This window comes from Colletotrichum fructicola (genome assembly GCF_000319635.2).
Source record: "Colletotrichum fructicola Nara gc5 chromosome Unknown KSG_Nara_v1_contig02, whole genome shotgun sequence".
Lineage (NCBI taxonomy): Eukaryota > Fungi > Ascomycota > Sordariomycetes > Glomerellales > Glomerellaceae > Colletotrichum > Colletotrichum fructicola.
The window spans coordinates 3,253,624-3,279,058 of NW_027094052.1; the positions used below are offsets into that span (position 1 = coordinate 3,253,624).

The window sequence follows — 25,435 nt, forward strand, 5'->3', positions numbered from 1 at the left end:
ATTGGACTGATCTCATGGAGAACTTAAAGCCAATCTCAAACTACAATTCAACGTCACACATGCACTCAGTACAAAAATATGCCTGGCTGTTCTGCTGTTAAACTTGTTGGACAGTTTTTGTCTTGATTTCTTTGCTTATCGTGGAAACTGCCGCGTATTCCTCCACTATCATCTAAGCCATCGTCTTCTCGTAGCCGACATCCTCCTTCGCGGCTCTGTTCTTGCTGACCTTCATGTAGACAGCGATGAGAGCAACAACGACGCCAAGGAAGAAAGCCTTCTGGAGGAGGGACCAGCCCTCGCCGGAACCGACCTCCAAGGGGGAATCTTCGTTGGAGTAACCTGAAGCAAACTCGCTATGGCCGTATTCGCCTGCAGCGCCAGGGGCGTAGCCATCAGCACATCAACACTCTTGGATTTGTATTTGGATTCTTGTCGGGAGGAATGAACGACTGCGGGGACATCGATGGTGTGTGTACATGTCTCATGTGTAACATGCGTGAAAGTGAGGGCGACGGGAGTCACAGTACGTGCTCAGAGTTCCACGTGGATACCTTCAGGGGGAACCTCCAGCTCTCCGCTCTTGGCAATCTTGATAGTCTTGACGGGGCGGTCGCCAGGCTGGGTCTCAGCCTGCTCGATCTTCTCGACGATGTCGTAGCCCTCGAGGACCTCGCCGAAGACGACGTGGCGGCCATCGAGCCAACTGTGAAGGTCGGGGTTAGCTTAGGTTTCACTATATTGATAAGGACGGCGTCTCACGAGGTGATGACGGTAGTGATGAAGAACTGGGAGCCGTTGGTGTCCTTGCCGGCGTTGGCCATGGACAGGAGACCCTTCTTGGAGTGCTTGAGCTTGAAGTTCTCGTCGGCGAACTTCTCGCCGTAGACTGCGTCGTTGTTAGCCGGTAGCCAAGAGCATTCCCCAGTGGTACTACTCACTGGACTTGCCACCGGTGCCGTCGCCCTTGGTGAAGTCGCCACCCTGGATCATGAACTGCTTGATAACGCGGTGGAAAGTAGATCCCTCGTAGCCGAAGCCCTTCTCGCCGGTGGCGAGAGCGCGGAAGTTCTCAGCGGTCTTGGGGACGGTCTTGCCGTACAGACCCATGACAACGCGGCCAAGGGGCTCATCGCCGTGGGTGATGTCGAAGTAGACCTTGTGGGTGATCTTGGGGCCCTTGCCGGCCTCGGCCGTCTGGGCGAAGAAAACCAGCGCCACGCCGGCAAGCAGGAGGGCGGAGACGAGTCTCCGAAGGTTGAACATGGTGGGCGATACGATCCGGGGTAGCTAGACACCAGGTCGATCAATTGGGGTTGAGGAAGTTGATGCGGGATGTCTTCTGGGATGGGAAACCAGAGGACAGGTTTGTGTTTAAGTAGGTCAGTAAGAAGAAGCACACCCCGGGAGACGGAGACTGGGAAGGGCGGCTTTGAAGCTACGTTTCAAACTCCCCTCTCTGAAGCACCGAATAAGGAACTCGAGCTCGGACCCTGGTGGCCGAGACTGCCCAATGGGGAGACGCAATCCGTCCAAGTGGATGCGCCTCTCTTGAGAACTCAGGGGTCTGGCGGATCTGTCAATGCAGCCACACTGCCCGCTCAAGGCCGCCGCTCTTGGGATCCACTATTTTCCGGCGCCGACTCTCCGTGCAACGTTGATGATTTCGAAAGTTCGTGATTCGGTCGCCAATCCAAAGAGGCAATTTTGATGGTGCAGCAGCAGTTCTTGAAATCCACAGCGACAAACCGGCAAAATGGTATGACATGCACTTTTTGACGCTCTCAATTAGCTTACCACTAACTTGGTCTGCAGGTTTTCATTCTGGGTGTCAACTTTTCTGAGCAGAAGCTCGTCAAGGTAAGGCCTCTTCTTCGACCGATGCAAACCACATCCATGCTGCGACAATGCTGATGCGCCTCGCCTCTACAGAAAGCTCTTCAGTCCTTCTACGCTCTCGGACCGACCACATCAGAACGCATTCTCGCCAAGTACTCGATCCACCCTCTCGCAAAAGTCGGCTCCCTCGCCCCCAGAACAGTCACGGCCCTTACGGCAGAACTGTCAACGATGACGATAGAAACCGACGCGCGCAAGATTATCAGGGAAAACATTGGAAGACTAAAGGACATGGGTTCCTACCGCGGAAGACGACACGCCATGGGTCTGCCCACAAGAGGACAGCGCACAAGAACCCAGATCGAGACGGCGAAGAAGCTGAACCGCGCTAAGAGATCCTTTTAAGAGACCTTGAGGGCAGGCACGAGACGGGGATTTTGATGGCAAAAATGGTTTGGAGTTTACGAGATGGGCCGCCGACACATGAGACCATCGGGTGTACAAGATAGACACGAGAGCGCAACCGCGCCCGGAATTGTATGAATATGATCAACTATACCACTTGTACTATGGCACGTGGACGTCCATGCTGTCTGAGACGACGAAAGCTATTATACAACTGTGCAAGCTCGGATTCGGTGTTTACTCGAACTCCAGCTTCGGCAGGTCATCCTCCAGAACGGGTGCGCCCTCCTTCTGGAGCTTAGCGGCGACAACTTCAGCGTCCTTCCAGACGCGAAGGATGTTGCCGCCAACAACCTTGGCCGCGTCTTCGTCGCTAAGCCCCTCCTGGAGGAGCGCGGCAACAAGGTCGGGATACTTGGAAACGTCCTCCAAGCCCTTGGGGACGGAACCAATGCCGTCGAAATCAGACCCGAATCCAACGTGGTCGAAACCGATGAGGTTGCCAATGTGAAGAACATGTCTCACAACCTGATGCAGCGTCACGTTGGCGGGGTACAACTCGGGAACACCGTTCTCCCTCCCAATGTCGACGCAGGAGATGAAGTCGGGAGCGAAGTTGACCATCACGATTCCGTTATTCTCCTTAACCAACTTGAGCACGTCATCCTTGACGTTGCGCGGGTGAGGGCAGACGCTGAAGGCGGAGCTGTGAGAGTACATGATGGGAGCCTTGCTGCCCTCCCATCCCTTGCCACCAAGAACGTCGCGCTGGGTATCCTCACTGGTTCATGATAAGGTTAGCCAGACCTCAGCTTGTCATGTGGAGGCACGTACCTGGTGTGCGAGAGATCGACAAGCAGACCAATGCGGTTCATCTCGTGGATGACCTGGCGACCCAAGGGGCTCAGACCGTTCCAAAGGGGCTCTGCCTTGCGGAAGGGACTTTCGAGGAGCGCGGCATCAGCAAATTTGTTATGACAGTTGTGTGTGAGGGTTGAGTAGCGGACGCCCAAAGCGTGGTATCGGCGAAGGTTGGTGACGCGGTTACCAATCTGATGAAGACCCTCAACTCCAAGAGGAGAAATCAACTGGCCCTTTGCGAAAGCCGCCAATGCCTCGTCGCTGTCAAGATTAGGTGAGAAGTCCTTGGGGTAGGCTTCCTTGATACGGGTCATGACGTCAATTTGGTCAAGAGTCCATTGGACGCCTATGATGACGCGTCAGAGACCGCTTGAATGAACCACAGTTGGGAGACTTACTCTCGGCGTAATTTCCGTCAGAGAAGTCACTGCCGTTGGCCGGGCAGGGAGTGTACACGCTCCAGAAGGCACCGCCGTTCTGGCCCTTACGAAGTCTAGGAAGATCCACATGTGCAACCATGCCGCCGTTCTCAAAGGGCTCGGTGAAATTCTTGTCGTAAATATGGTTGCCATACACTGCTCGCACAAGAATGGGAAGATCATTGTGTCCATCTAAGTCCAACGTCAATAGGCATTCAATGACACCGGACGACCTGTCCGCTTACCAATCAGTGGGTTGTGGTTGAGGATATTTTGAGCCCTCTCCTGAACCGTAAGAGGCGGTCCCCAAGGCTTCCTAGATCGATGGCCACACGCCTTCATCTTTTGGCCCAGAAGCATGTAAGAAACGAGGAGCAGCAAGACTCCGGTCACAGCGAGCTTCTTCGCGGGTGAGGGGCCTCGGCGGGCTGGCCGGGGGCCCTCCTCATCGAAGACACGATGCTTCTCATCCATGATTGAATTAAACGTGAGAAAGGTGATCAGTTGAGCCCCAAGATCTCGCTGTATTGTATGGTTTGAAGTGCCTTCGATGAGAGTTCGTGGTCAGCGGTTGCTTTGCTTTGCTTTGCTTTGTCCCGATAGATAAGAAATGAGCCGTTTTATCTTAGTCAGATATGGGAGTCCAACTATTCCGCCAATCCTGTCAGGAGGGACTTTGGATCGCCAAGTTTCGCAGAAGAGACCAAGATGCTGCGTTTGTTGCGCAGACCCAGCTTGAGTCGATGCTTGGTCGATGATTCCTAATCACGCAAGAGGGAGCTGGGCCGGGGTCCTAGCTCCCAGAGCGATTGCGTTATCTGAGGTGCGAGCTCAGCCACAGTAGCAATAGCCATGGTTCATCGGCCTTTGAAACACCCCTGTAAATTTGGAACTTGAACCCTGGAACTATCACAGCAGTTGTTTGATTCCGATGATAGACATTCGATCATTGTCATTATGGATATCAAGACTCAGTGTTGAAGTCAACCAGATTGTGCAACCAAGTCGTGGTACTAATGGAGTGTGACCAATCACAATGCGCGAAGTGTATCCAGCCAACCAAAAGGCACAGCTGAGACATCTGTAAGTCAAATATCGCATGTCTCTGCTGCCTTCTCTCACACTCTCCGGCTTGCTTTCTGCTTAGTTTTTTTCGGATGATTCTCTTACTTGTCGCGTGATGTGCCTGCTGTCTAGCCTTCTTGTCCTCTACTTTACACCCTAAGTGATAAACACCCGGGATAGGCGCGGGAAGACTAGGGAGAACAGCAGTAGAGAGAGCCAGGAAATGGGTGAACAGCAACAGGCCAGTAAATTAGTAGACAGACACACAGACAAGTGCCGCTGTGTATCTCAATAACTTTAATTATAGACCATCATAGGAACAGTAGGTGCACCGGCAGCCCTTGTACAAGAAGACAGAAAAAGAAGGCCCAGGAGAGTACTGGCCACTCAAAATCGGAGCGATCAATCCATCTCATGAACCCCATTCCGCCCCGTACTCATCCACGATCTGCTGGCAGTAATTATTCCACTGCGCATTCCACTCGCGAATGCGAGCGCCCTTCACACTTGGTGCATCGGAACCAAGTGTAATACCCAGCTCCCAGTCCTTGTCATTCTGGTCCTCAAAGTTGGACCATCGGAGACTGTTCTGCGCCAGTGCGCCCTGTTATGGCGTGTCAGAATGGCCCGTCGGCATACAAAAAGAGGGTGGGAGGAGCTTCATACCAGTCCAGCAAGTCCAACATTGTCAAAACCCTGTATGACTTGGTAGAAATCAAAACTCAGGCCGGCTGAGTCTTGGCCCAGCATCGCTGGATCATCATTGCTGATGGCCGTGGGGACGCCATGCGCAATCATGGCTGGGAGAGGATGGTGGAGAATATCCGTCGCCAGCCGAAGGACCTCGTTCGAGATGGGGCACACCTCGACCATGACGTTCTTCTTGACGGCTTGATCAATCAGCATTGGATGTTTATATAACGAGAAACCGTGGCCGATTCTCCGTGTGCCCAGAAGAAGAGCATCAAACAGGTTGTCGTCAGTCGAATTTCCATCTCCAAGGGTTTCGCCTGCGTGGAAGAAGAACGGCAGTGTGACATCATGTCTCCTGGCCTCTTCTTGAAACCAAAGCAGCTCCGGGGCCATGTCCAACAAGGTGCGTCCCAGATCCTCTTGAGCAACGACGTCGTATCCGCTGAACAAGAGAGGGAACTCCTTTTTCATGGCAAACAGATCGGTCATGCCTGCGATTCGGGCGTCAGTCTTTGACATCTCGACAACTGGAAACATGGTTGAACGATTCACTCACTCTCTTTCAGCTTAGCTTGCGTCTTGCTTCGCGAGTCGGACCAGATGACACGGGCTCCATGGAATGGATGCGTCGTGTTTTCGGTTCGAGTGCTGGTGAAATTCTGAAGCTCGTCGTTCATGACCGTCCACCACGCACTTGGATCATTCGTAGCATTCACCTGGTTCTGGGGCACAAGCTTTCCGCGGGAACCTCCAGCGCGTATCTCAACCCAACTGATTCTGTTCTCAGCGAGCTTGTTGAACAGAAGCTGCCAGAACCTGCGCACGATGGGCTCGTAAGTCAGCATTGTACCCGCAGGTTCGAAGGCGGATTGGAACTTCTTCCAGATGTCGTCAACGCCGAGCTCGTGGTGCGTGGCCTCCTCTGGCAGGACCACCATCTTGCTCTTGACAAACTTGCGGAATTCTTTGGAACCACCGTCTGGGTACTGGTCGGCTGCAGCCTTGACATCCATGTAGATTTTCTCGTTGGTGGATGTGTTGTAAGGTTGGTACTCCGCCGCGTAAACGTTGGCAGGGTTGGCAGCGCTCTTGAAATCCTTACCACGGTATGAGAACTCAAACTTGGAGTTATTGCGAGCCTCCGGGCTGTTGAGACTTTGCGATGCCCAGAATCCCATGTTTTCTGTCTCCATGACCACGTCTAGCAAGGCATCGTAAGGGAGCATGGCAGTCAGGTGGGCGTGCAACAACGCGCCCTTGGGCATACCATCGACGATCTTCCAGAGTTTCGTTTGGAGGATTGTCTCACGGGCCTTGGAGAACATTTCACCAGCGTAGCCACCATTTTGACGCCAGATTGTGTTGGTTTCGTTCAGTCGAATGGCTCTGGTGATGTTGTCTGCTTTCCCACAAACCTCAGAAAGGCTTTCCCTGAATTGAGCATCTACACTACCAGTCAGCGATAACTCTGAATTAGTTTTCTACCAGGGGCGTGACCTTGTCTCTCTGTATCCTCCAGTTGCATCAGAGCTGCACGCGCTGTCTCGTGTTGCTTGATGATGATGCTGTCCTTGGACGGAATCTCATAGACCCATTGCCGCGAGGCAGGGGCGGGTTTAGCTAAAGGGATTGCATAACCTAATGTCGGGGAGGCAAAAGCCAAACCAGCTAGAAGACTGGAGAAATACATTGTGCGGCCGGCGCTCGAGGTAGTCGAAGGTAGTCTGGCGACTTGGGAAGGTTGTCATGATTTCGAGGTCAGGGCCGTCCCTTCCACTTATAGTCCTCCGGCCTGGGAAAACGTCCTCGAGAATTTTCATAAGAAACCATCGTCCGTGAAACCAAAACACAGCTTACCGATTGACAGATTAGCCAGCACAGCATTAACCGATGTTTCCGCTTTCCCGCATTCTTCCCGTTTATTGTACTCTGATAATTTGATGCATCGCCAACCTCCGGCTGCGGGTCTCAACTGAGACAGACGTGAAGTCGCAAGCATGATACCCCGCGTGTTCATCTGGGTCTCCAGTCTGTCATATCGGTGGTAGTCCACAAGTCAAGCGCGCCAGCCGTGGTTTCCGTCGGGTCATTGAGACTGAGGCACCGTTTGCATGTTGAGATGCGGCCTTCCCTAGGGTTTGAGTCCCGCCGAGCTCCATGTGGCGGGCTGAGAAGTCGGAATAAAATGGCCTAAAGCGGTGAGTAAAAAGCGTGACAGAGCGTCTGCCCATGTCTAAGACATGCCCATTGAGACACGGGGTCTAATGCAAGTCTAGCCGCTTTAATTGTTTCTATGGTGAACTCCTCCATCTGTCGCTCCCTACCTTGTTTATTGCGAGATATTTCGAAAGACAGGAAGGCTCATGAATGACAGATAGAAAGAAAGAGAGACCAAAAAAAAGGAATCACCCTTTTCATGGCCCTCACGTGTTTCGAACGAGCGCCCCTCTCAGACTCAGATTGCATCTCTAGAGAAGAATTTGTTTGAGCTTTTGCTTTTACCAACTGGACCAAGTGGCCCAGTCGAACTGTTGAGAGAACACGAGACGAAAGCTGCCCAAGTACCTGACCTTGGTTCCTGGTGGAAGGAGCGGAGCTCACTGGTTGAGAGGGAAGGAGGCAGCTGCCAGTTGCGACTTCCTTAAGAGGAGAGGTGAGCGAATTCCAGCTCGGAAAGCAAGGTCTGCATGTATTGCCCCGCACGTAACAGGCAAGACATGCTTCGATCTTCCACTCGAGAACTCGAACTACGTCCTCGGGTAAACAGATCTATGACTAGACAGAAGGTGCGGAAGTAATCTAACAGCAGGCCAAGCCGGCTATCGGGTTCCAAGACCGTAGTCGAGGAGCATCGATCGGCGGACGTTGCACTCTGACAGCGGGTATCTCGTAACTCGGCGTCATGCTGTTGACGTTACGAGTCTGTACGATCTCGGGCCGGGCCCTGGCAGGAAATCAGATGAGCCGTGTCTCTCGAGCTGCAGGTCTTGCTTCTTCCGCTCGGCTTGTCCCGCCGTCGGGGAATCAGGGCTGTAGCGGTCAACGGAGGTGCTGGTGTGCACCTGCTACTAACAACGATGTCTTGCCTTGCCCATATGAAGGCCGCAACTGGCCGTGAAAATTATTGGTTTACGAGCAAGACTGATTTGGGTAAGACCGCGACTATTCGGGCCGGCTGGTAAGTGATAAACTGCATAAGACATGAGATCCGGATTGGAAACCAGCAGTCACCTTGATATGAGAGCGTGAGAAGCTGCTCGGTTGCTGCAAGAGCTACACATCTGACCTCTGAGGCTTCCCAATCTTTCATGCGCAGCCGAGTATTGGGAAAACCCCGCCACCGAATTGCCAAGAGTAAAGCGGCCGTCAAGCTGCTTCGAGTCTTGCGCTAGGTGGACCTCTGAGTTGACATATGTGTGGCTCGATCTCGCTGTACTGCGTAGTATGTTCGTTTCTTATTCGCTTCTGTCGAGGAACCAACGGATAGATCTGTAGTACTACACTATTGCCGTAATTGTAAGATGAAGATGTTGTGCTCTCTTTCCGGTTCCCTTCACCAAACCCGGATCGTTACAATTGCTCTCATTACGTATTCTGTTTGCGTCACACAACAAGCTGTAGACACGAGACTCTTGCTAATGTGTATCGGTGTGGTCTCCATCTTGGATGGTGATGTGCGTGTCAACGAATCTGCAGTATTTGTCAGTACGACGAACCACTAGGCAATAGACCTTTGGCCCAGGTCGCAATATCCCGACCAAATCTGTGCGAAGCAGGGTGTGCTAATTCACACCGAGCACGGGAGTATCCGTGGACGTTTTTGTCGATATCTGGGATGCAGTTCCCGCGACCCCCTTTGAGCTGGAATCGAACCCTTTAACAGCAACACTGAAGAAAACCATATCGAATGTGCATGTGGACGACAGTGATTGGAGGAAAAGGGCATGATATCACGAGAAGAGCCATGGACAACCGAAGGCTTCTCGTGACATTGAACATTTCTTAGCGTGTGGATGACATATGGTCGGATCTATCTGTGAGTGGGAGGCGAGATGTCTCCGGATATTCGAATTCAACAGGTGCGATGCCAAAGACCCTGTCTTACTCCTTATTGAAGGTATTCAGAACGTCCTCAGAGTCGACAACTTAGCATGAAACAGGGACATACCGCATTCCGATAGCTTTGACCAATCTTCGACTACGTTGCGTCTCACTTGAGAAAAGCAATGGTTTCTGAAATACGTGTTGGGGGCATAGGCGCATGAAGAGTGATATAACGAGGAATTGAGATCAACTGCATGTCGTCGATGCATTGATTACGGATATCGTCCCATTTCAGAGCAAAAGCACGTCCCTTGTGAGCACAGGGACGGGAATAAAGCGTGCGTTCCCTGATCCGAAAGCTGAGCTTGACCGACAGACAGACACTCCGTGCCGACCGCTGAATTAGCATTTCGGGAACGGACCATGTCGACGGGACACCTCCGACATCCATGGTGACTTCGGATGATGGATGGCTCTTGCGCCCGACCTACCCCAGGCGGCACCTGGGCTGTGGACGTGGTTCTCGTGTGATGGAAGCCCGAGGTGGATAGAGGGGAGAAATACGGACCGAGATGGAGCCAATTCTGATTTCTCCATGGCGGACCAGGTTAATATAGCTATTAATAACGGTCTTTGTCGTCTGGGGAACTGATCGGGCTGTGACGAAGGCTCAGGGGTAACAAAAGGCGCTCGCTGATCAAGGAAACGCAGATCAGCAGCAGGTTCGGGGATGCTCGTACGGGTACGAATACAGGTATCACCACCAAAAGGAACAAAGGACAAAGCAGTCAGGACGAGGACCAAAGGACGAGGACGCCTTGCCTCAATCGAGAAACGATGCGATCAGCGAGGGGGGATGAAACCTGATCCTGGGGTGCATGATTTGTGAAAATGATCCTTAATACTGCGTCAAATTGGCGGCGGTAGATGGCATGGCGGTCAGCCCTGTAGGAACCACGAGCGTTGAACCTTAGCTTCCCGTCTTCCATGGCCGCCCGGGAAAACCAGCAAGTGGTTGAGCCCTGCGGCTTCCACCAAGGTGCGTTGCCCTGTGCGTGTGGGCTCCTCGCCTGAATCTCTTCAGCTGGGAGCGGCCCCAGAATTCTGCAACAGAGACGAATGCAGGGGCTCACACAGCCCAGAGCTGTCGGGTTAGTGCCGTTATCGAGGTCGTAGGTTCTCATTCCCACAGGCCACAGTGGAGGTGGCAGACAGCCCTCAGGTCAAAGTCGGCTTGGCTGCCTCATTCAGGGTCATTTGCTTTTGTGTGGAGCACACGGGCAACGCCTCAGAGGCTCACAGGCACCGCGTGGGGGGGTCAGGGTCGCCTGTGGATGGATGTCTACCAGTCAGATGAGGAACACTGTGAGGATGGTGAAGGAGTGGAACACACGGGGAACGCTGTGAGTGGCTGGCGGACCGACACCGTGGGATGGCTGTGTATTTTTGGCTTCAGATGGCCCGAGTTGCCAGCAGCGTTCGTCGGGCTGGCGATGGAGCCAATCCAAGGCCACGTCTGCAGCCCGCCAGCTGCTGGCCCTTGGTAATGGGAACGGCTGTCTTTTTTCTCCTCCTTCCAGGGCAGCCACGCAGGCACCGCACCACAGACATTGGATTGGCGTTGCCCCTCATCTCTGTGTTGGTGTTCGCCCATCGTGTTCCCTGCTTTGCCCTGCTGGCCCTGTCGAACCTGGGCCATGGCCTGTGCGGATTGTTGGGTTCGGTTGGCATTGACAGCCAGCCCAGCCCAGCCCAGCCCTGCCGTGTGCTTGCTGGCTTTGATGCCGTGTCACTGGTCCCATCTCTTGTCGCTGAGGGTGGTTTGGAGCTTCACTGACTGACAACCTGGCAGCAATCCAAGCAAGCTGTTTCCATTGCCATTACCTTCTGCGGAGACCGAGGGACGCACACCGGGAACGCACACCACACCTGCAGCAGAGCAGCAGTATCTTCCTTATTCCGTCTCCTTCTTCCTCCAGGTCCAGTCGAACTTGCCGTCTTTCCATTTCTGCCCCCAACCTTCAACCTTGAACCTTGGACCTGTCAGCAGCCAGCCTTTTTCTCTTCCTCCAAAATCTCCTCCAGCTGGCATGTGCCCCTGACCACCAGAAACGCCCTCCACGACCTCTTTCGCAACGGCGCCTTTTCGCTCTCTGTCTTCTGCCTTACTGAGCATCCCGTCCTTCCTCTCACTTTTCTTTGCCTTGTGTGTCCTCTATCGCCTTTCGTTCTGCACCGCGGCCGATCGCCGTTGACGTATTCTTTCGCTTCTCGCATCCGGCAAAGCGTCTCTAAACTCTAGTACCGAGAGACAAGCAGGGAACCACCTCGCCTCCCACCTCCTGCGACCTGCATTACGCAGTAACGACGAAACGAAACATTTCTCGCTGCCTCCTTTTCCATTTTCCCGCACGATTCCATTTCTTTGATCGCAACAATACAACCCTATTGTTATTGCAACGAACGACTCGAGCTCCCAATCACCATGCCGGGCTTCGCAGAGTCCTTTTGGTCTAGCGACTACGCTGCAGGTAAGTCACCACGCGCTACCCGCGCTGCTCCCTCTCCGACTCCCCAAAATGCTAAACCTTTGCGCCAGGACTGGGCGTCCTGTTCAGCAAGCTTCAGCAGGGTGTGCACGAGAACCGTCAAATCCTTACCGTCGCCCGATTGCGCGCCGAGGCCGAAGAGATCTACAGCCAGCGATTGGGAGACATCGCGCCAGCTGCCGACAAAGTACAAGGCGGATTCTCGAGAGATGACGGTGCCAGCGTTCGCAAGGTTTGTTTGGTGCCCCACCGGGACCTTTTCTGAGACCCTCCATTGACTTATTTCGCAGGCCTACGATGGCGTTCGGACCGAGATGGAAGAGGGTGCCAAAAACCACAAGAAGATCGCCCAGAACATTCGAGACCTCGTCGTCAACCCCTTCTCCCGCTGGTGCGATGCCCACGAATCCCGCATTCAAGACTCCCAGGATGAGCTGCAAGCTCGCATCAAGGCGCATGACAGGCAAGCAGAGCTCGTCAAGAAGCTGAGAAGCACCTACTTCAACAAGTGCCGCTTAGTTGAGGATATCGAGGAGGAGACCAAGCTGGCATTCCAGGACCCCGAAACCAGCCCAAAGAACAACATCCCCGAGATCAAGGTCTCTGAGAACAAGGAGCCCGAGAAGGTGGAGGAGAAGCACGAGGTCGACGATGAGGAGGAGATGGTCGAGATTGGCGACGAGTTCTACAACGCCGACCAAGTCAAGAAGATGCTGGAGCACATGCTGAACACCATCAAGCTCGGCGAGACCAAAGTGCCCATCCTTGGCGTGTACCAAAACACTTCGTCTGGTGCAGACATCGTGGAGTACTTGCAGAAGCACTTGAACACCAGCAGCGTCAGCTACGCCGAGAGGATTGGACAGGACCTCATCACAGCCGGATTCTTGAGGCTCATTGGTAACGTCGGAAGCACTTTCGCAAACAGCTCCAAGATGTTCTATCAGTGGCGCCCCAAGGCTTTCAAGGCCGCTGGTGTCCCCGAGAAGAAGTTGCCCCTTGGACGTACCTTTTCTCTTCCCGCTTCCGAGTCCTCGGACTCGCCCGTTGTCGGAACCGTCAGCGAGTATCTTGCCAACTGGAACGTTCTCAACAATGCCCATCCCAACGAGACCCCCGCCGAGCGATTGCGCCGTGAGGCCAGAGAAGCCGACGACAAGTACAAGGGTGGTGTGCGCAAGTTGGATGAGATGCGCTGCGACCTCGAGGAGACCATCTTCCTCCACCTCCGCTTCTTGGAGCGCTGTGAGCTGGACCGCCTTAAGGCCATCAAGACTGTCATTCTGGATTTCTCCGGCACCATCAGCAACGTCATTCCCAGCCTTCAATCGGCCGTTGACAACATGATGCTTTTCCAGGAGACAGTGCAGCCCAGCGGCGATTTGAGGTATCTGCTCGAGAACTACCGCACTGGTAGCTTCATCCCCAAGGTGGTCGTCTACGAAAACTACTACAACAAGGTGGACGAGCAAACCTTCGGTGTGGATCTTGAGGCGAGAGCACGCGCGGATAAGAAGCGCGTGCCTGTCATCATTACTACCATCCTGACCTACCTTGACAACCACTATCCTGATCTGGAGGGCGATGAGGCTCGACGTGGAGTTTGGCTGGTAGATGTGCCTCTGAACCAGATTCACAAGCTGCGTGCCAAGATCAACGACGGCAAGCCCATCCCAGCCGACGTTTTCGACGAATTCGACATCCCAACTGTTGCAAGCCTGCTCAAGCTCTACCTCCTCGAACTGCCTGGTGAGTTGATGATGGACGATTTCGGCCAACGAACATTTGCTAACTTCCCACAGATTCTCTGGTCTCCTCTCACGTGTACGAAATCATCCGGACGATTTACCAGACTCAGACGCAGGATAATGATGCTGCTCGCGTGCCTGTTCTCCAACAGACCTTGTCGCAGCTGAGACTAACTAATATCGCAACGCTTGACGCCTGCATGAACCACTTTACCCGCCTAATCGATCTTACCTCGGCCGATGAGGCTTACATCTCAACCCTTGCCACTGCTCTAGCACCTTGCATCCTCCGTCCTCGCACCGAGACTTCCCTCACAATGGAGGAGAAGCACGCGTACCGTCTCATCCGGGATCTCTTTGCTCACAAGGACGCCATCTTCAGCGAGCTCAAGCGCATGTCTACTCTGAACCACAGTGGATCGGTCAACAACCGTCCCCGTGCCATCAGCACCGACGAAAGCAACCGGAGAGCAAACATGGAAGAGCGGAATAGAGCTCTGCTCGAGAAGGCTGCCGGTAGCCGCGGCCGCGCGACCAGCCCCGCCCCGAGCCCGCGTGGTCACAGACGTGACCGTAGCGTAGGCGGCCCCGAGACCCGCTTCCCGATCCAGACGAGTCCTCCCGCAAGTGCCGTTGACCGCCACCGGTCCAGTCTTGGCAGCGTGATTGGCGCCAAGCGTTCGAGTCTGGAGGTTCCTGGCAGCGATAACAGCTCGCCTGCCGAGCCGGCCAACGGCTCGGCGAACCCGGCGCCGGCTGCTGAGGGTGTTGCCGCGAGAATCCAGGCCCTCGAGTCGCCGGTAGAGAAGCGCAACAGCCTCGGCCGCAGCACCGCGCGATACTCTCTCGAGCGCCGGGTGCCCGTAGCATCGAGCGGAAACGACAGCGCTCCTTCGACTCCTCGCGGGGTGACACTCGAGGACAAGCCCATGGATGACTAAGAAGCGATCGTTCGGTTCTTCGACGACTGATATTTTCTCGGCAAAGCTGATGGTTTTCCTTTTTCTTCCTTTCTTAATGTCTATTTTCTTCACAAAAAACCAACCCAATTTCTTGTCATGTGTGACGCCGGAAGAGGGTTTTTCTTGCGCGGGCGACAACGGCGGCGGCGGCTGGTACAGGAAACACAAAAAGAAGAAACAATTTACTGGCTGGCTGGCGGTGACTTAACGACGGTGTGACGTCGGGAAGCGATTCCTCATTGTCCCCTTTGTATCATGTCTGTACGTAAACCACGAGAGAGCGGGAGAGAGGAGGGAGGGGACGAGAGATGGTGTTGGAGTTGGAGTTGGAGATGAGATGAAGAAGAGAGAGGGAGAGAGAGAGAGACAGATTCCCCCAAAAACGGTTCAAAGATCCTGCCTGTCAAGTCTGTTTGTTGATGGTGATTGATGTTGAGGAAGTTTCGAGCCCATCTAGGGGCTTTCACAGTACGTCAGGGGAAAACGCACGAAAAGCACCTCGGTCAAAGCTTCGTCTAGTAGCTTCGTCGTGTCGTGCGGACGGTGATTGATACTAACGAACCTTCTTGTATCTTCTCGTGACAACTTCAAGAACATAAATTGTTTCGTATGGCCTAATAAGTATCAGAGAAAAGGAATGAATGGATACACCGCGCCTTCGCATTTTGTTTTATCTATATGCTACCTTTCCTGCGCCATTCGTTGTCATGAGTGCAAACCACCACTACAACCACTAACTACATAAACTCGGGCTAGGCGTGTCCCCCGCAATCTCAGCCATCTTGGTCGTCTTCTTTTTCTTCTTCTTCTTGGGCACCACGACCGCCGGCCCAGCGTCGTCTCCGCCTTCGAGAGCCGTCAATGTCGGGGCGGCTGAAATGGGAGCGGGCTCCTCGCCGGCCCCGTTCTCGGCGTCGTCCGTGAGCACGACGGCCGGAGCCTTCTTTTTCTTCTTCTTCACCACCGCCGTGCCGTCGGCGTCCTTCTTGGCCTTCTTCGTCTTCTTCTTGACAACCACGCCGGCGGCATCGACGCCCTGCGCGACCTGGATCCGCTCGTTGGCGCGCTGCATCTCGAGACGCAGCCTCTCGACCTCCTTCATTGCCTGCGCCATCTCGGCCTCCTCGCGCTGCTGTTGTTCGTAATCGAATGGCGCGTTGGAGGAACCCATGCCACCCGAGCCGCCACTCTCTTCGAGGCTGAGGCTACCCAGGGTCGACGAGTCGACTTGCAACAGACCCTGTCGTAGCTTTTTGGCGCGCGACTTGGTGAAGCTGTCGGAGTTGTTCTCGGACTCGTAGTTGCGCGGAGTGGAGACGCCGCTCCCTACCAGGTTCTCGTCCGCGGCGATGACAACGTGCTGCCTCGGTCGCGGCTGCGGTCGGCTGATGGGTGATGTTGGACCTGGAGCAGATGAGCCTAGCTTGTCGAGGTCCAACTGCATTATCGGTATGGAGTCTATGTCAAGATCCGGGCCATTCTCCTTTTGTAAGATGCTGTGAATTGGTGTTGACGATCTGGGGTTGCTGTCTGCTCCGCCAATGTAGAATGGATCGTCACGGTTACGTTCTGCTCGCTCGGCCTTCCGCCTTGCAACGATGTCTGCGTCCAAATAGCTGTCTTCAGTCGCTTGTTGATACGAGCTGACGACTTCTTCTGGTACGTCTGCAATCTTGTTGATAGCCGGCTCCGCGGAAGATATGCTGGTTGGAGCAGGACGCTGGTGGTAGTAAACCTCGAAGTCGTCCGCTTCGCTCGCCTCCATAGGTATGATGTCCGCTTGCGAAAGAAGATAACTCAGGTTGGGGTGGATGGGCTCGTCCAAGTCGAGACCGTCGGGTATTGGCACGTTCTTCTGGGCGCCAACAGCAACAGAGTTAAGTTCCCATCCCTGGAACAAAGATGGGATGGCTTGTGTGAGGAGAAGGGGAGCGTCTTGGTGAGTGTCCTCAGATGATGGCGCTTGCCCTGACGCAGCCTCGGCAGTGAGCTTCAGAAGCTCGATGAACTCCACCGACCTCTCCTGAACCTCTAGGTTTGGGTGGAGGGCGAGCGGCTCTAACGTGTGAATTACCCGCGCCATAAGCAGGGTAATTTTGGTTTTCCACTCCGGTGTCCAAGGCTGCCCATCGTTGCCGGCGACGTACGCAAAGATCTTCGTCACGGCCTGCAGGCTCGTCGTAAGGATGTCTGGAATATGTGTTCGGGGGATAATCCGCAGTATGTTTCCCAAAGTGTCTTCAGGGAAAGCGAGCTGATTGGCATATTCTCCAACCAACCACGTAGTTGACTTGAGTGATGCCGAAGAGAGGGAGTGCCCGGCGGGGGTATCCGAATTGAGTTGTTGAATAATCAGATCAGCGGCCCTGACTGAAGCCCCTCGCAGGGCTTGCACCTTCACAGCAACATTCCTCAACTCGTCTCCAATCATGCCGGATACATCTCCGGCTGTCGACTTGCCGGAGGCTGCTACTGAGTCGAGCTCCGTCTCGACTGACCGTGGCGTCGGCGCCATGCGGACAAGCTGAATGAGAACATCAATGTACCAGTCAAAGTCCACCAGGCTGCTATAGTTGTTTTGTGAACACATGGTCAGAATCCTTCCGATCACATCGCTCCTGTAGTCATCAGGTAGTGGAGGCTCCTCCTCCTCTTTGTTTGGAGTGTGAATTTCGACTTGCGCTTCGTCGTCAGAATCCGTCCCGGTATCAGGACCAATGGGGGCCCCCGGCCGATCTCTTTTAGGAGCAGAAGATTTGAGCTGCTTCATAAGACGGCTTACGATGGATACCAAGTTGTCGCTGCTGACCATACCCTGAACGAGGTCCAAAGCCTTGATGCGAATAGTGATATCGGGGCTGTCGATGCACTCCAAGATGACATCTTCCTGTTGCGCGACCAGAAAGGGATGTGTCAATACGATCTTGTTGAACGCGAGCAACGCAACGTATTTGACTGTTGAAAGTTAGCCCCAGATCACGGACCGAGTCGCGTGACTTACGATTCGGGTCGCCATCCACCATGATCATGCCCCTGAGCTTGTTCACGCAAAGAGTCGCAATCTCCTCCTGGCCTGAGATGTCATCCTCACTACCCAGGATGCCACCCTGAATAATACCGTTGATGCACTCGTACAGTAGTGACATGGCGGGCGTCGTCCGAATCAGCTCAGTGAGAGGCGGCAGCAGTTTCCGCACGAGTCTGGGCTCTAGTGGCGTCAAAGTCGCGAACTGTATTGCTCGTCAGCCTTCCCGCCTTTGCGTGCTACTCAAAGCACCACCTACCAGCTTGATCAGCTTGATGGCCATCCAGTTATTACCACCATCAACCAACAGCTCGAACAACCTGGGCGCCAGAGGAAGAAAGTCATGAGGCCGTCTCCATCCCAGCTCACAGACAACATTCACAATAGCTGCAGTCACACTCGGGTCCTCGTCCTTGTCCATAAGACGCTCCTTGATCTTGGGCCAGGCTGCGCGCAGCGTTTCGGGGTACACCAGCGCCAGACGGTACAGCGTCACGATCGTCTTCTTGCGGATGGCGGGGTTCGAGTGGCTCAGGCGGGGGAGCAGGTCGGGGAGGGTCGAGAGGGCTAGGGACGGGTTGATGATGTGTGGTAGTGTAGAGATCGGGAGGGATATTGTCGTCGCTTGCGTCGAGGTCAAGTCCTACGCAGAAGTAGCGTTAGCATACCACCCTCTCGCCATGCACCCGCAGCGCAGTGACGTACCTTCTTCAAGAGATTCGTGGCCATCATCAACACTTCTGTGTCAGACCGGAAACTCTGCACAGCAGCCAGGTATCCAACCCTCTTCTGGTGGTACTTTTGCGACGACATGACTTCGAGGACATGGAACGAAGCCCAGGACATGTCATGGCCAACCATCTCGAGGTAGACCAGCTTCAGCAGCGCCGTCGCCTTGACGTCTGTCGGAGACTATTAGCCATCGATACGCAGTCGAAGATGGAAGGCCGGGGGCTGGCTCACCCATGTCCTGCCCGCGCACCTCGGAGCGGCATTCTTTTAAGCTGTTCTGGATATACTCGCGCTCGTTGCCCTTGTGGTTTCGCAGGCCTCTGATGAGGTCGTAAAGGGACTTCTCGAACCTGTGGGCATCCCATCGCTGTCAGCGTGCTGCACCACCGTGTCGTGCCGCTTGCTCTCAACACCTACATCTTGACGATGACAGCCCCACGCGACGGGGCTTAAACGGGTTGGTCGTAGGTTACGTCGAGGGAGGGGAGGGATTTCGTGGGTAGGTTCGTCGTGGAAGGGAGTAAACGAAAGTCGGGTCAGGTCGTCGGGGTTCTATGGCGCATCTTGAAATGGTTTCCCCCGTTGTGTGGCCGCACAGCTTTGGCACATTCGTGGGGAGAGTGCCTTGGGGAACGGGTTTCGGCTGGTCGTCAAGCTAAGGGATGTCGGAGTCGGGGAACGGTGATGCGGGCTGCTGTGGCTGAACTTGGCTTGTGGAGAGCTGCTGTCGTGCTGCCATGGTGCTCACCCCCACCAAAAATGATGCTAGCCGTTCGTACCGTGTTCTGTACAGTGAAAAATCAGTCCCACTGTACGACGGTAGCAGCCCACTAACACCGACTGCTAGCTTCTTCATCGGCGACAGCTTCTAGTCGTCATTGCGACTTGCTTCACGAACAACTTTTGCGACGACCCCGATTGAGGACTGTCTGCGGCGGAACGGCAGTTGACAGCAGTTTCCTCGAGCGGCAATTCACTTTCGCTTCCTCGGCTTGTACTATAGACCATGGCTCGTTGAAAGTCGAGCTTCCACTCATTCAACACTGCGCAAAACCTCGACCACGCTCCCCAACCTTTTCCCAGCTCCATACTTCGGAACTGCCCACACACGATGGCAACCATACGGCCAGCTCTCCGGATCTTCTCTCCCTTGGGAAGCATCCGCTGTACGCCCGCCGCACGACCCCACACGCCGGCGCGGCAGTTCTTCAACCTCCCGAATATCCCCTCATCCGAGCCGCAGGTCCTGACGGCCTCCCGAACCCTCCCATACCCCTCCGCCCAGCTCTACGACGTAATCTCCGACGTGGACTCATACTCGACCTTCGTGCCATACTGCGCGCAGTCCCGTGTCACGCAATGGACCGCCCCCGACAAGAACGGGCGCAAATGGCCCGCGCAGGCCGACTTGCGCGTGGGCTGGGGCGGCTTCGAGGAGACATTCACGAGTAGGCTGCACTGTGTACCCGGGAAAAGCGTCGAGGCGATCAGCGGTGCAGACGTTCCGGGTGCCAGCCCGGGCAATGGAGGAGAGGGCGGTGCGGTGTTCAGGAGCTTGGTGACGATGTGGCAGCTGCGGCCACTGGCTACGGGCACTGGCACGGAGGTGGACCTGGTCATTAGATTCCAGTTTGCGAACCCGTTGTACTCCGCTGTGAGCGCTGCGGTGTCTGATAAGGTGGCTGGTGTAATGATTCAAGCGTTCGAGAAGCGCGTCAAGAGTGTGCTTGGTAGACCAAGGATATAAGCAGACGGCAATTAAACATAAATCAGAGGGCAATAGACGGTAGAACGCGCATGCGCAATTATGATGATTCTTTTCAGAGTGTTTTTTTGTAACATAAAACTCGACGCATCTAACCGCAACCAAAAAAGTCATCTAACCCAAAAACACGGTGTGGTCCTCCCTTATTTTGCGCCGTGTCCTGAAAATGTCGCAGTCTCCTCCAACTCTGATGCAAGGCTCTCCTCTCTGTGTACGACCCTCGCGGAAGATTTTCCAACCTTTGGCTCTTTGGTCCCGTTCTCAAAATCACTCTCCCCGCAGCACATACTCCGGGCATACATGCGTTATAGACGTCAAGAAAATGAGCCATGATTCCGTGAGATGCGTTGTATACATACAATCAACTATGTGGGAATCTGCGAAAAGCAAAATAATGCGCGATGAGGTATCATGTGTAAATCAGAAAGATCCCAACCGCAAATTCGTAAGAAATAGTTCTCGTGGTATATGTTGTAAAACACTGTTTGGCAATGCACAACACTGACCATTAGGTCTTCTTGCTACTCCTACTCGTTTGTTAGATAATTGGCGGCCGTACAACGGGTTGAGATTGCTTACTTCTTCTTTGCGGGTTTGGCGCCGGCCATCCAGCTGAGCATGGATCCCTGCCCTCCCTTGGACTGACGTTTCTTCTCAGGTGCCGGGCCAACATTGATGACACGCGGACCACGGCCGGGAGGCATGGCGCCAACAGGCGGCGGTGGTGGCGGACCGTTACCTGCCCAACCCGGGGGTGGTGGTGGAACCCCGCCACCACCCCCGGGCCTCGGGAAACCCGGTGGCAGACCCCCCGGACCCCCCATGGACCTAGTCCTCTGGTGTTGTCCTGGTGGTGGTCTCACACCTGGAGGGAACACGCCCGGGGGTGGAGCTGGCTGCGCCTTCTCCATGGGCCACATGCGCATCTCAATGGTCCAGTCGGGTTCGACAACCCTCTCCCATACTTGGGGAAGGATGATCTCACCATTGGGGCCGATGAGATCGTAGTGTCCTTCCTGGACATGGGGCCCGATGACATCCACGTGTAGGAAAGCTTGTTTGATGAGCTCTTCCATACCCTACAACCTGTTAGCATCATTACAAACATCGCTGGGTGCTTTCGACTCACCGTCCAGGTGGCGCAGATGTGGAATGGGAAGCTGAACTTGCGGCCGACGGCGTCCTTGAACTTGATCGGCAGCTTGCCTTCCTTCTTCTTGGTCTCGGCCTCGTACTTGGCTTTGGCATCTTCGGCAGCCTTCTTCTTGAGCTCATCTTCGGCTTTCTTGGCCGCAGCGGCAGCAGCTTCGGCATCTGCCGCGGCCTTAGCCTCCGCCGCCAGCTTGTCGCGAGCCTCCTTCTCAGCCTTCTCCTTCATATCCGCCTCGTATTTGGCCTTAGCTTCGGCAGCGTCCGCTGCAGCCTTCTTCTCGGCTTCAATCTTGTCACGAGCCTCCTTCTCAGCCTTCTCCTTCATATCCGCCTCGTATTTGGCCTTAGCTGCGGCAGCATCCGCTGCAGCCTGCTTTTCGGCCGCGATCTTGTCGCGGGCCTCCTTCTCGGCCTTCTCCTTCATTTCGGCCTCGTACTTGGCCTTGGCTGCCGCGGCTTCTTCTGCCGCCTTCTTCTCGGCCGCAATCTTCTCACGGGCTTCTCTCTCAGCCGTGGCCTTCATCTCGGCCTCATACTTGGCCTTCGCTGCGGCATCTTCCGCAGCCTTCTTCTCGGCGGCAATTCTGGCATCTTCCTGAGCCTTGATGGCCAGCTCGAGCTTCAATTGGGCAGCTGCCTCAGCATCTGCGCGAGCCTTTGCTTCAGCGGCCTTTGCTTCGGCATGGGCCTTGAGCTCGGCCTCGTACTTTTCTCTTGCCTCACGCTCAGCTCTGGCCATGGCTTCCTGGTGCAGCTTCTGCCTCTGCTCCTCAGCTTTGCGCTCAGCCTCGATAGCCTCACGGGCAGCTTGTTCAGCCTCCTTCTTGGCCCTTTCAATTTCCCTTCGCGCGTCTTCTTGGGCCTTCCTCATCTCCTCCATCCGCCGAGCGATGGCGTCCTCGGCATCCTTCCGAATCTTCTCCTCAAGCTCACGCCGGCGCTCGGCCTCCTCCTTGCGAGCCTGCTCTGCCTTGAAGAGCTCAAGTTGTTCCTGCAACTTGATCTTCTCTGGGTCTGGCTTCGGCGGTGACGGCGGCGGGGCAGGCGCGGGAGTCTTGGGCTGACCAACTTCCGTAGGTGGAGGAGGTGGAGCAGCTTGGGAGTACAGGTATTGGGCCATGTGCGGCGGCATTTGGTAGCCTCCAGGTCCACCGGGGGGGCCATGGCCGTAGAAAGCAGGGGGCTGCGGCTGATTGTAGGGCATCATGTCATATTGAGAGTTGCGCGGCTGCTCTCCGAAATAGCTCTGACCGCTTCCATTGGACATTGGCGAGAAGGGGTTGTGGCCCGGAGGACCACCATAACCGTAAGGAACCATGGTGTTGGGAGGAGCTCCGTATGGGCTTTGACCCATATAGCCTACATGACTATGTTGATGTTGTTGATAGGCGCTCTGAGGGTGGCCGTTGTGACCACGGCCGCTTGGGAAATAGGGATTGTGACCGGCATGGCCGACATGACCTTGCGGCCCGCCATGGGCGGCCGGAGGTGCGCGGGCACCGTAGCCACCGCGGTGGCCATAGGCCGGGTGGTATTCCTCTGAGGGATCCACGCTTTCTGGGGGATTCGGCACTGAACCGGGCCGATACGGGTCAACGTAATTGACGGGAGGGCGGTATGCTAGTTGTTCGCGCTGCTGCGGGTGCTGCGGGAGCTCGTGGTGACGAGAGGCAGCTCGAGTTTGTTGTGGGCGGTATCTTTGAGGGCTGACGGAAGCCGAGTCTTCTGGGCCAAGGTCTTCCTCGTAGTCGTCAGAGTAACTCTCGTCGTGTTCACCAGATTCAAAGCTGTCTCGATCGTCGTCTTCAGAGTAGGATTCGGAACGAGATGTTGTTCCCCCGCGGGATGAAGCAAACCGATCTCTTAAACCGTGTCTTCCGGATTGTGTTAGTTGAGTGTTGTTTGTTGTGTGAATGTCACCGAGTCGGTTGTCCGGTGGCCTAGTTGAAAATTACAACACTTACGACATAATAAGGAAGTGTGTGTGTGTGTATGTGCGTGGGCGGTGGGAAAACCCTCTTCGCACGACAGACTCGGAAGGGAGAGCGGCGTGGTTAAAGAGAGATTTGCGCGAAACGGTCCGGCGAGGTTACTGAGGGTGTTGGCTACCGGTACGGGAAACCGGAGAGAGAAGTTGGTGTGTAGGTTGGATGAGGCCGTGCAGCGTTCGTCCTTGCGCGGTTCGCAGTGACAAGAGGGGGTATCCAAGTTGGGATGAATAGCTGGCACGAACAAACCCAAAAAAGCGGACGACGGACGGGCGACACTTGGGCAGAAAGCTGATCAGATGACAGGAGTCCAATGTGCGCAACAGCAGGATTGCGAGGAAAGAGAGTTTTGTTCTGTGAGGGCGACTGAGTTGCAAGACGGGCGGTTCGCGAAAATTGAGGGGTGGGCGGCAGTCGGTGGGTGGATATTCGTTCGTGGGCTCTTGGGATGTAACCAGGGAAGCCCCCTGCTATTTGGCGAGAGATCGTGCAGTTGGGCGCAAAAAGAAGCGCGATTGGGTGCGAGTGGAAAACAGTGGCAGCTGGTGCTGGGCAGCTATTGCGGGTCGGTCGACCGCTCCGTTACAAGGCGTAAGACAAGGTTGTATGCACAAACTAAGCCGCAGCCACTGCAGTCTAGACGAATCGGCCAGGCCTGGGCGGCTGGTTGCCTTGGGAGAGCTGGCTTGCCCTGATTTTTTGATTGCTCGAAGAGAAGAGCAAAGAGGAGCCTGAATGGTGGCGATGCGATGTGCGATGCACTGCGCTGCGCTGTAATGCGATGCGAGGCGAGGCGAGAAGACGAAGATTGGGAGGAGGAGAAAGAAAGCCGAGTGGAAGCAGTGTGGGGTGGGCGAGGGCCAAGCGGGAACCAGGCACTGGAGAAGAGAGAGAGCAAAAGACCCAGTTGTTGGTTCTTCTTTTCCTCTTTTGGGATCCGGGAGCCGGCAGGCGGGTGTTGTCGGTGAGCAGGCAAAGTGCGGGAGACGAGATCAAGATCAGGCCAAGCGACACGATGGCCTTGGACAAGTTGGGTATTTAGTGTCGTGCCGCGGGACTGGAGGGGGATGCTAAGCTACAAGCCTCAGATCAGTGACATGCCCAAAAATCATGTGGAATGGAATTGGCGAGACGCCAGGTCCGTGAAAAGACAGGCCATTGACATGGGGGCATGAGCGATGGACTTGGACACGGACACACAGACACGATGGAAGTCCCAAAGGAGAGTGGATGGGGAGGCCTAGAAGAGAAGAGGAAAGAAAATAGGAGCCACCGTAGCAGTAGGGGGGGCTTGAGAAGGAGGAGGGGGAGGGGGGAGGGGAAGACGACGGGGCCGCCCAGCAATGGAAGGGAAGGGGAAGGGGCAAGCACGATGCGAGACCAGCAGTTCCGACCAAAAGGCGGGAGGAGCCTGACCAAGACCACACTATGGACCCCGCCATTTCTCACAGCCAGCTTCGAGACAAAATGCACAAAACATCTCGCCACAGCGTAAGATAGCTGCCGCGTGGTGTACGAAATAGGGCAGGGTCAGGGCCAGCACAGCAGGCAGAGAGGTGGGCAGAACCGAGCAGAGGCCAGTGATCTGAGCCAGAGCCGGAGGAGAATGGGTGACGATGCAGACGACAGGTATCCGTAGGTAGAACTGCGAACATGGAGGGGGGGAGGGGACATCTGAGGCTGGGCGGCGGTCTCGAATCCCCCTTGCTTTGTTGTCCCACTTGGACACCCCCCAGCGAAAGATGGACCTTGGGCCACGCCGTTGGTGGAGGATGGGACCGCAAAGTGGACGTTGGAATGTCATTGAATGACTGTCAGCACCAGCACCACCACCCCGCTGGTCGGCGCTGCGCCAGATTGCCTGCACATACACGACTTGTGGCATGCCCGAAATCCAACGCCGCCCCTCTCTCCAAACGGCCACCGACCGAGGCCGTTGTAGACTGACTGCCCTATGCAGCTACGCAGTGTGTCAAGCAAAAACGGCAATGCCAACGTCAACAACAGCCCCGGCGACACCGGCAGCTCGTTGCCCTGTGGACAAGGTAGAGTAGGGTACCTAAGGTAAGGCACGTTAAGAACATGCGAGATGTAGGTAGCCGGCACTTGGCAGCTTGTTGACAGGGAAGATGCAGAAAATCAACAAGAAGAAGAAAACAGGAAAAGAAAGCAAGGAACACCAGACGTG

General features: G+C 55.1%; 8 protein-coding genes across 8 annotated transcripts; 3 read left to right on the top strand and 5 right to left on the bottom strand.

Annotated features, from left to right (window-relative positions):
• Positions 1 to 172: 172 nt before the first annotated feature.
• cpr2 (Peptidyl-prolyl cis-trans isomerase B) lies at positions 173 to 1,266 on the bottom strand (the record flags this gene model as incomplete). Its single annotated transcript, XM_032033788.1, has 4 exons — positions 173 to 372; positions 555 to 706; positions 763 to 889; positions 942 to 1,266. 4 exons carry the CDS (start codon positions 1,264 to 1,266, stop codon positions 173 to 175), a joined length of 804 nt encoding a protein of 267 aa, XP_031886973.1.
• A 490-nt stretch (positions 1,267 to 1,756) lies between these two features.
• On the top strand, positions 1,757 to 2,244 carry CGGC5_v003647 (mitochondrial 37S ribosomal protein uS13m; the record flags this gene model as incomplete). The annotated part of the gene is made up of 3 exons (XM_032033787.1): positions 1,757 to 1,759; positions 1,816 to 1,860; positions 1,933 to 2,244. The coding sequence occupies 3 exons, from the start codon at positions 1,757 to 1,759 to the stop codon at positions 2,242 to 2,244; spliced, it is 360 nt and encodes a 119-aa protein (XP_031886974.1).
• A 237-nt stretch (positions 2,245 to 2,481) lies between these two features.
• On the bottom strand, positions 2,482 to 3,998 carry sirJ (Dipeptidase sirJ; the record flags this gene model as incomplete). Its single annotated transcript, XM_032033786.1, has 4 exons — positions 2,482 to 3,025; positions 3,079 to 3,451; positions 3,504 to 3,716; positions 3,770 to 3,998. The coding sequence occupies 4 exons, from the start codon at positions 3,996 to 3,998 to the stop codon at positions 2,482 to 2,484; spliced, it is 1,359 nt and encodes a 452-aa protein (XP_031886971.1).
• A 1,003-nt stretch (positions 3,999 to 5,001) lies between these two features.
• ADA2-1 (Adenosine deaminase 2) lies at positions 5,002 to 6,972 on the bottom strand (the record flags this gene model as incomplete). Its single annotated transcript, XM_032033785.2, has 4 exons — positions 5,002 to 5,193; positions 5,256 to 5,773; positions 5,839 to 6,726; positions 6,780 to 6,972. 4 exons carry the CDS (start codon positions 6,970 to 6,972, stop codon positions 5,002 to 5,004), a joined length of 1,791 nt encoding a protein of 596 aa, XP_031886972.2.
• Positions 6,973 to 11,811: 4,839 nt separating this feature from the next.
• On the top strand, positions 11,812 to 14,564 carry rga8 (Rho-GTPase-activating protein 8; the record flags this gene model as incomplete). The annotated part of the gene is made up of 4 exons (XM_032033784.1): positions 11,812 to 11,857; positions 11,926 to 12,107; positions 12,166 to 13,624; positions 13,678 to 14,564. The coding sequence occupies 4 exons, from the start codon at positions 11,812 to 11,814 to the stop codon at positions 14,562 to 14,564; spliced, it is 2,574 nt and encodes an 857-aa protein (XP_031886969.1).
• Positions 14,565 to 15,318: 754 nt separating this feature from the next.
• Positions 15,319 to 19,198, bottom strand: AP3D1 (AP-3 complex subunit delta-1; the record flags this gene model as incomplete). The annotated part of the gene is made up of 8 exons (XM_032033783.1): positions 15,319 to 17,540; positions 17,587 to 17,815; positions 17,870 to 18,253; positions 18,316 to 18,512; positions 18,574 to 18,692; positions 18,760 to 18,790; positions 19,091 to 19,127; positions 19,178 to 19,198. 8 exons carry the CDS (start codon positions 19,196 to 19,198, stop codon positions 15,319 to 15,321), a joined length of 3,240 nt encoding a protein of 1,079 aa, XP_031886970.1.
• Positions 19,199 to 19,453: 255 nt separating this feature from the next.
• On the top strand, positions 19,454 to 20,089 carry CGGC5_v003652 (Coenzyme Q-binding protein COQ10-like protein; the record flags this gene model as incomplete). The annotated part of the gene is made up of 1 exon (XM_032033780.1): positions 19,454 to 20,089. One exon carries the CDS (start codon positions 19,454 to 19,456, stop codon positions 20,087 to 20,089), a length of 636 nt encoding a protein of 211 aa, XP_031886925.1.
• A 526-nt stretch (positions 20,090 to 20,615) lies between these two features.
• On the bottom strand, positions 20,616 to 23,228 carry CGGC5_v003653 (Reticulocyte-binding protein 2-like protein a; the record flags this gene model as incomplete). Its single annotated transcript, XM_032033779.1, has 4 exons — positions 20,616 to 20,634; positions 20,687 to 21,186; positions 21,237 to 23,133; positions 23,224 to 23,228. 4 exons carry the CDS (start codon positions 23,226 to 23,228, stop codon positions 20,616 to 20,618), a joined length of 2,421 nt encoding a protein of 806 aa, XP_031886926.1.
• Between the last annotated feature and the right edge of the window lie 2,207 nt (positions 23,229 to 25,435).